At 33.4% G+C, this 10,147-nt stretch overlaps 1 protein-coding gene across 1 annotated transcript in view; it reads left to right on the forward strand.

Annotated features, from left to right (window-relative positions):
• The first annotated feature begins 2,931 nt into the window (after window positions 1-2,931).
• The window catches only part of LOC105272845 (uncharacterized), a 14,984-nt gene continuing 7,768 nt past the window's right edge, over window positions 2,932-10,147 (forward strand). The window contains exon 1 of the mRNA XM_011315080.1: window positions 2,932-3,115. Coding sequence (XP_011313382.1) covers window positions 3,070-3,115 — 46 coding nt within the window. The 5' untranslated portion in view covers window positions 2,932-3,069. The remainder of the gene's footprint in view (window positions 3,116-10,147) is intronic.

Raw genomic sequence — 10,147 nt, forward strand, 5'->3', positions numbered from 1 at the left:
TTCAACTCCAAACCAAGAAACTGTTACTACATTGACCTGCTATTCAAAATCCATCTAATACCCAATTTTTGTTACAATCCAGCCAGGTGGGATGCCCACTTCACAGAGCTCCAGAATATCTAAACACTCTCTCTCCAAGCTCGCTAGCACAATATAAGCTACGGCGACGGAAATTTTCAATTGTCATGTTAATAACAATTCTTAGGATGAACGAAAGATTAGTCAATGCTACTCGATTACTATTACTAGAATTTGGAACTAATTTATTGAAATGTGAAATTTTAACTGGAAATGTACGGAGATAAAACAGGAGTTTAATTGAACCATGTTATATTTCTAAATCGAATTCGTTTGATATGTGAAGATATATATCCACTTTCATTTATGCGACAACATTTTCCTATCAGATGAACATTTGCAATTATAATCAGTAAATCTCAAGGATAAACATTCGACAAAATTGGTCTTGATCTTCCAAAAAACGTATTCAATTATCGACAATTGTGCGTAGCCCTATCACAAGTACGCTCATGGAAACCATTGAAAATTGATTTGGGAAGTCAATGACTCAATACCGTTGTAAAAAATTATGTGCACCAAGAATCGTTCGAAAAATCTTTAAAAATTAAAGACTAAGAAATCTTTTCAAGTAAGGTAAATTAAAAAATTCTGACAAGCATTTCTTATTAAAGTAGCAAGTGCAATAATAGACTTCTATTTCGTTTCTCTTTAAAAAAAGGTAAAATTAAACCTTATCGGAACGGGACCTCGTGTAAAGGCTAATGTCGTCCATGGGAGGCGTAATTATGCTGAGAGCCACTATTTATGACATAATATAGATGAGACAACATCAAACGCGCGCTACAGCTCACGGTAATTATAAAAATCAAATTAAAATTTATTGGAATATGGGTGCAAGTGAATAAATAATTTTTAAGAAGCTGTTTAATGTTTGATAAACTTTTCTTTGTTAACACGAGGAAGGAACGTCTTTACCGAATAAGAGTTGTCATAAGACTGACAATGACCATAAAAGCAAGAATTCTCACTGTTAAAACTAAGAATAAAAGTAAGAGTTTATGACACAAGAGAATGCAGTCCTTCTTCAAATTTCAACATATGTTTAACATTAAACCGTTCCAGAAAGTGCAAATGAAGCGATTGTAAACTAGTCCTTTTTCTGGCACTATTTTCCCAGTATGTCATAAATCTTTGTCGAGTAGTTTTTGTACTACAATGGAGAATCTGTACTCAAATATTCCAACAAAATTTAATTAAATTGAAAATTTCAACAATCAATTAGCTTTAAATTCAAATTAGGCGCCTCAATATGAACTAATGAGGAATAAACGTTACAGAGTTTCGAGATAGTCTCGATGGTTGTCCTTTTATAACAGAATATAGAATACATGTAGAAGGTCGATATTCAATAATCCTGGAAAAACACAATTATTTTAATAGAATATTCTCATATGTTTAAAAATTGATTTCAGTATCGGTTTACTTATGCAGACGATTTCATGGAGAAAACAATAAAAACAACAAATTAAACTAGGCTAAAGAAGCGGCCAAAGTATTCAATCATCCGAAAGAGAGCGAGAGGTGGGGGAGGGCGAGTGTGAGTGCGAGTGTATAAGACCCAGATAATTGAAATATGAGTTCTTTATATTCATATATTTAAATGGCCCATAACGTAGGTGACATATATAATTATAAGTGATTTGTTTACAGTGATAAAGGGAAATTATTTTATTTATCAATTAAATTTAATTAAAAAAAAAACAATTTATGGGTAATTTTTTAAGTATTTAAGATTGTTTTAACACTGGGATTTTATATGTCAAATGATTATACCCCATACATATGATTATTGTTGGAATAGCTGCAGATATATTCGGAAGCTTATTACCAATTGTATTGGTAGAAATTAAAAATGAGTAAAAAAAATGAACGTATAAAGTAATGATAGAACAAAAACGGCTACAGACAGAAAAAAAAATGATTTCTGAACCCGGATGACATCCCTCCTGAGAAAACCTATACAGAATAATATTATAATATTTATTTTTGTGGGAACTGTAAGTTTTAGAGCTCCCTCAAAAAGCCCGGTGAAAATTACAAAAAAAGGGTGCGTAAATGACGAGAAACAGAGCATAAATTACGAAGTTGGACCTTATATTTTACGATATACAACTCGCAATTTACCAGATCGTGGTTCAGAGATAGGTAATCGTAATATATGAGATTGAACTTGTTATCGACAAGATGGATCTCTTAATTTACGACATATAAATCGTAATTTCCCGCATAAAAATGGTCGAGTTGTAATCTTTGAACTAGTACCGTACGAAATCAGAAATCTTGTAAATTATGTTTAAAATATGGTACTTTATGGATAGTGTTATCTGTGTGTGTGTTGAATATATGAGACCTGACCCATCTGTGGCGTTTATGTGTGGAAATGCATGCTTCTACACCTACCACATCCAATTTATCTAACGATGTACTAGCATATATTTGCAATAGAATTTGAAGCAAAAAGTAACATTTCGCTAATAATTTTTAGTTTACACATTTTTATATACGGAATAGGAACCAAAATTTCTCGTCCACCCCCCTTTTCGTCTTTTGTGCTGTCGACCAGCATTTATTTTTCTTTATGAAAACCTTTTTTTATTGTAAATTTCCTTTATTGGGGACTGTATGTCTATTAGCATAATTATTGTGTACTATTCGTACATGCATGTCTAGCTATTGCTACACATGAAAAACGAAAAACGGCAACTTGAACACCATGCGAGCCAGCACGCACCATCATTTTGATGTATTTCCTTCAAAGGTGTTGGTCAAGTGAATCATCTTCAACTAAGTTTTCCCCCACCCATGTTGTTCTCTCGTCGTCTCGCCAGAGGATTCTTAAGGGAGCTCACAATGCTACGCAGGGCCAGTTTGAGAACGCGATCCTAAACTCTAACATCCGGCATTTATTTCGAATTCTCAAACAGTTGATCTTGTCGTCGCTAAACAATTATTACTTGAGTATAACATTTTTGAAGGCAAACTCACAATATGAAGATTGTTCTGTTACTTCTTGTCACGACGTGTCTCGTTGCAGGTTTGTACATCATTTTATTTATTATTACGATTTTTGTAAAATATTCCATTTATACGGGAAATTTTAAGGAACATATTTCAATATGTATTTTCACATCACTGGGGGTGGGGCAAGAATTATTCAACGAATTCTGATAGTTCCTGCACCGGACGAGAAAAAAAAATTAGATGAGCGATCATTGACCTTACTGTGAATTAGTCTAGTCATGTATAATAGCGAATAACTTGTTCGTAGTGGAAAATCGGTTGCATCTTACATCACGTACACAACCCGCAGTCGACTTGAGTTCCTCAAGGTCTCGAGGTTATTACCACCTGTTTCATACCTGTAGAAAGTTTTGCAGGGAGTTTACAATAACCGATTATCTGGATCGTATCTCCCTTTGTTTCGATTATTACATTCCATTGAAGCTGCTCTTCATTCAATCTTAATCGTTTGTGAGAATGGACAAAAAAATTATTCCGGGTATTATCTGGATAAGATAAATATCAGGTTTTGAAGCCATTCATTCACTTTTTAATTATACCATCACTGAGCACTATCGATGATGATGCATTTGACTGATTTCGTGTTTCTGTCGACTTATTGAAGAATAGAAGTATTATTAAAACATAATAGTGTTGAGTCCTTTACTTCTCGACCGGCCGTTAAACTATTGTAATTGGCCTCACTCGACCACCGTCAATCCTTATAAGCGTCTGCGGGAAACGTGCATGGAGAAAATAATTCCCAATAAGTCCATCATTCCATTCTTTCTGTGATTCTATTGATACTATTTTGAACTGACGAAAGACCTAGCGATATAACAAACTTACACCTACATCTCAAGCATTCTTTTCCTGCCAAGGGAAAAAAAAATCAAGTATATACACAACAGTTATGAGAATCGGGGATTTTGACCTGTAATTTCAACTATTGCAAGAATATTGCTGAAGCGGGCAATTATTTATTACAGTGAATCAATAATACTATTAATATCAAATGAGCCTCTAACTGTTAAAAATTGTATTGAAAACTTTTTCAAATTTAACAGAGAAATTGTGAAATCGCTTCCTAATAAAATCTTTATTGCCCAAGTATTAAAAGTCGATAAGTTGAGCAATTTTTCTGAATTTTTTGATGAAAATGTAACGATACTCGAATTGATTTCCGCGATTGTTATGCTATTCTGATGCTTTGAAGGAGAAAACATCATAATGTTCAGTGTGTAGTTATATTTTCATTTTATCACTCAAGTATATGCACGATGAAATCGATTAGAGATTCCAATACAAACAGTGTATCTAAGCAAAAATGAGAATTTCCCAACCAGTTTTCACTACAAATAACCAGGTAATTTTCACGACTTACATCAACATCGTTACAACAAGTGAGGAATCCCGTTTTATTCTATATAGTATAGCCAGTTTTGCTAATAAATCGGTGCAATGCTTTGGAATGGTCGTCTGAAAAATTATATCAAATAATATATATAAATATATAATTATCTCCAAACTTCAACCATGTAGCATCAGTCCCATAATTTCGAAGCCTAATCGAATTTAATTCAAGTAGAACTCCCCATGACAAGCCCAGAATTAAAAAAATTTCAAAGTACTATTTTGGGCCATCTCTCCTCTATGGAGCATCTTTCGTCAAGGGGCTCATCGTTTTCCTCCATGTCCCGCGTATTTACTTACGATGGGTTTCTTTCAATTTCTTTTTTTTTTAAAGATGTTCACGTTTTTTGTACAATTTTCAATCATAATGGGAGATCATGTCTCAAAACGTGATTTTTTATCGCAGGTTGTTTGAATATTTATGAAAAAATGCACAGGTTCTGTTGTTATATTTATTTTTCCAATAAAAAGATAATCATTTCAGCCTTCCTTAAGGGAAAACAGAAAATTATCGGCCGGCAACGTATTTTTCCTGCTAGTTGCAACTCATTTAACACTGAGAGACATTTCGTGACAGCAAATGCTTTAGACAGAAGTTTACAAGCTTCTAGAGACGACAAGAATATCATCAAAAAAGCTTTCAATTTTTTTCTTCTAAGAAGAACCGGCGATCCTTTGAATTCTTCTCATCCTAATTAAAACGCTCGGAGAAAGAACATTCCTTTTTTACGTTTTTAAAATTAGTTTTTACAGTTTCAAGGCTTACTTTCTCATTAAACAAAAGGAAAAATATTTTTTTTTTGAGAGCTGGTAGAGCAGATGTTATTGCATTAAAAAAATTATTTAACGTTTCGGACTCAGGTATAAGTAAAAAAAACTTGAGAAACTAATCACTTGCGTTACATCCCAATCCCATTATTGTTAAACATTTGAGAGAAGTCTTCAAAATCGAGTATAGAAACTCAAAGAGAATCATCGCAAATCATTTTGGAAACATGGAGAAGATAGGTTACCGACTCGACGAAGAATGCTTTATATATCGCTAAAACAATTTTTCATATTATTTCCACCTTTACACTCGCACAACAAGACGTCGGAATATATTTTTCAAGCCACCATTGAAATATTTCATAACATTTTTCGTTCAATTATCACGAAAGTAATATATTTCTGAGCTCTTGGAATGGGGTTTTTTTACTTATGTGGAGGTGGCGTTCGAGAAGCAGGCGAGAAATGCAGAACCAATTCCCAGATGAGAAATCGTGAGAAGCAGTACAGAAAAGTCAATTTTTGAAAAACATTAAATTTGTAAAAAAATTAATAAATAAGTCAAAGTCTCATTAATATCGACGACTAAAAAGTAATACTATTCATACCTGAGAGCAAAAAGTGATTCGACTTCACACAAACACGAAAGCTCACTCCGCCATTAATTTGGGAAAATTTGGTACATAGACTTATTAACGAATTTTCCCACAGTGTTTAAAAGTTGCATGTTTGGACTTTTCATTTTTACTGCATGTACCTTATTCTACCGTACTCTATTTAGGTTTTTCTTAAACCATACTTAGAAGACAGAACATTAAAAATGAAACACTCACATTTGCTCAATTGAAATGTTTTCGTTGGTAAGTAGTTGATTTCAGAAATTCGAATATCATTTCCTGAACTATGAATAAGGCTTGAAATGTGCTTTTGCTTGAAAATGCTTTTTGTCAGTTTTGTGAAAGTTTTTGACTCCAAATGCCCGGTATGGCTTCGGCCAAGAAAAAGCCGAGCTCTACCGGGTGTCTATACACGACATAATTACTCCCTCCGCTATGTCTATGATTTTTAATAATTATTTCGAGCAACTGACAATGAATTGAAATATTGTCCTTTGTTACGGTATATAAATCGGCTATGCTCTTGTCAATGGTGTAAATTTCATATTTTTCGCATGCATAGTTAAGAAAATATGCGCTGAGCAACAGTTCCATGTTCACATTGTCACGATTTTACATTATGGAATAGTCATAATCAATTCGCGGCAGCACTGCCACAGCCGAATGGGAGCCTATGTACGTTGAAAATTAAAATACTACCAACAATGGGCTTGAGTGTGTTTTCAATGTTATATGAAACTTGAATTATAAAAAAAATTTCATTACATTTCATAAGATTTTGCGTTTTTACGATTGATTTTTCAAAAGAAACACCACGAACCATAATGTAAAGACCAATTTCCATCGACAATGTTCGCTTATTTTATTTGAAGATGAATCCATGAAATATAATAACTATTTTTTTAAATTAAAAACAATATATATAACGCGTGTTAAAAAAACCAAAAATATATATTTTTTGTAATGCGCCTAGAAGAAGTTTGCTACAATGGTCTGCCGTAAAATTTTTTTGAAAATTAATAGAAATTAAAAAAAAAATTGTTGAAGGAAAACTGGGCGTTCTGGGCGTTGATTGGCAAACGAAGAATTAGAATAAGATTTTTAGTTTAACCCTCCTTTTAATTTCTAATTATTTTTTGAAAATTTTCAGGGTAAACTAATACATAAAACTTTTTGTTGGCGCATTTTTTACAAAAATTTATTTGTGGTTTTTGACCTTTTCCTATTAAACCTCAATTTAATACCTATTTTATAAAATACGATTTTATAAAAAAATATCTATTTCATAAAACACAATTTTATAAACAAATACCTATTTTAGAAAAACCTTGTGAATTCCTTCAAATCTCTATTCAATTAGTTTAGTAGTTTCCTAAAGACATTAAAAAATAGTTCAATTTTTATCAGTTTTGTTTACCAAACAGTATCAAAAATATGGTAGTGGATTCAGACACCAAAGTGGCTCGGCGTGAATTTCTTCGGAAAAGTAATCTACCCTTCGCATGACTGAAATGTTTACTCAGTAACTATACACCTAAATTTTTCCAGTTTTTGAGGTTTCAGAATAAGAATTTTATGATACTAGTGTTATCAATTTTTATAAAAAGGTATCCATTTTGCTTCCGTTGGATCCATTATGATAACGATTTGATTTGAATTTCTACGTTTCGACGGATACACCTGGAAATGGCATTAAATAAGTGGACACGATTTTTAAAGAATATCTGCATCTATATCTATATGGATATTCATTTTCACATGTCCGTTTTTAGAATGCTAATTCATCAGTATTCCTGATAACTAAACTTCTGTTGAATTTGGGCCAAACAAGTTGAACGATTGCAGAAACATATTGATGTCCAAAAACACGTTTTTGATGATATCTTCTCAATTATATTCTGGAATGTCACTTTTTGCTTTCCGAATATTCATCCACATCCCTTGTCAGTTGGGTAATAAAAAACTATTGTACTTCAGGCGATGTTGTACTATGGCTTTTTTTTCAGGCAATTTCTTTTTCAAAAATTGGTTTTTAATACGATAACTTATAAAACAACGGATATGAAATCTTGAAACTTCATATGATGTCAAATATCAGGGTAGCAAATCAGGAGATGGCACGTGAATAGAACCAGGTCATTGTTTTCAAACACCCTTAACTTTTCTGGAAAGCTATGAAAATACTAGACAATTGCGTTTCTTTATTAAACATATATTTCTTTTGATATCAACTTTTATGATTCAGCGGAATATCTACAGCATTCTGATAAAGAGTTCTGTAGTTATACTGTTTTTGACGTTTCAGTCGTCATATACATTTACTCGTTGAAACACGTAAAATTCATTGAAATCCTTCAAAACATTAATTACTATAGAGTGAGAAGACTTTTTCCAAGATGACTTGAAAGAAAAAAATTGATGCATCCTTTTCTACTGAATGTTTGTTGTAGGTCCACGACAAATGTTGACTCCTTTGATGGCGACAGTGCTAACCAATACGTACCACAATAGCATGATCAAGCACAACTGGTCCCTCGGGAATTTAAAACGCTTATATTACCCCCCTGCCGCTCTATCTCTGTCTGCCTTTATAGCCTTTAGTAAGACTACCACTAGGAAATTATCCAAACTTTCAAATTTCAAATTCAAGCCTAAGCGGTATTCTACAGAGGTTGTTTTCACTTGGATTTTAGCCAAACAGAGTACCGTGAACAGCATCTACATGTATTTACATAGTCGTTTAGAGAAACACAAAACTCTGACAGTCTCTTCTGGAAATTGGAGTAAAATAATTCACGACGAATTGTATAATCAATGAAAAAAAATGAGTTTCATTTGCATGACTTCCTCAAAAAAACCTTGCCTTACAATTACGTTTAGGATAATATAGATTTTGTCCATCTTTCACACAGAATTTTGAACGTAAGATGCCTCAAAAAATGAGAAATATCTGAAAAGTTACTAGTGAATTTGATGCGGAAACTCTTAGAAATTTCTGAGTTAAAATTATTTGACAGTGTCGTATACTGCGTTACGATTGGCTGAACTCGAAGTTCATGAAATACGCAGTATAATTATGTGGAATAGCTACAGCAGTGTAACCGGGATATGTCGCTCAGAACAGTCGGTGCACGGAGAGAAAAATACTGGAAAAAGTACGTAAAAAGTTCCGTAAAAATTCATGTGTGAAAGGTAAACGTGGGACGAAATGTAAAATCGGAAAAAGTGCCGATCATTCAGAACATTTTACCACTCGGTCGGTAAAAAGTGACCTTTGGCGATAGAAAAATAACGATCCTCAATTCCGTCAATTGTGCCGGGACGGGAAAGTACGATTCTAACCTCGCTTCGCTCGGTTAGACCGCCGTTTCCGGTCCCTGTGAGAATAAAATATTGTGTGCCTCACGGAAATAAAGTATTTTCTGACTCATGTGATTATACTCACATTTCGTCAGAAAATACTTTACTCCCTAGAGGCACAATATACTAATTATCTTTCCGACAATTGTAATTTGCCGGGTGGCGTGATCCGAACTTAGACAATGATTCGCGATCGGGTATGACCAACAGTCGTACCAACGCTTTCTAAGAATTTTTCAATTCGGTCACGTAAAAATTACGGTACGTCACGTAAGATTCAAGTGAAACTGGATAATTTTTACTTTACTCGGAATAATTATAACCGGAACTGTGGTAAATTTTACAAGTTCGTAAGAAATTACGTAACAGTCACGTAAATTTTCCAGAGCAAATAATAAAATTCACTGTTCGTCTCTCATTCTTTCCCAAATTCTCCAGTAAAAATCAACGAAATGACACTTCAGCCCACCATTACATGATTAGTCACGTAATTTTTCCTGTGTTTTTCTCTCCGTGTGGAGTAGTGAGGAGTAGTGCCGAGTTATGTTGATATCGGAGGAATTTGTCAAGTATTGTCCAAATCGTTCACCGTTTTATGTGTCCCCTCTCTATCAGTACGAACGCATGTGTTGACTTTGCGATCAACAACATCGCCCTGCTCTTGGCCTTAATAACGCACAAAGCAATGTAAAAAAAAAATTTTGTTCACAAAAAAATTTTTTTTCCCTCAAAAGAACTCGTCAAAACTTCAAATACATGGATGAAAACTCCACACTCCCTTACAGAAAACCTCGAATGAATTATTGGATTTATGTTAGATATTTACCTAAGCAACTCTGGATACTGCTATGAAAAGGCATATACAATACAATACAATACAATACAATACAATACAATACAATACAATA

Source organism: Fopius arisanus, unplaced genomic scaffold, assembly GCF_000806365.1.
Source record: "Fopius arisanus strain USDA-PBARC FA_bdor unplaced genomic scaffold, ASM80636v1 scaffold00330, whole genome shotgun sequence".
In the NCBI taxonomy this organism is placed as follows: Eukaryota; Metazoa; Arthropoda; class Insecta; order Hymenoptera; family Braconidae; genus Fopius; species Fopius arisanus.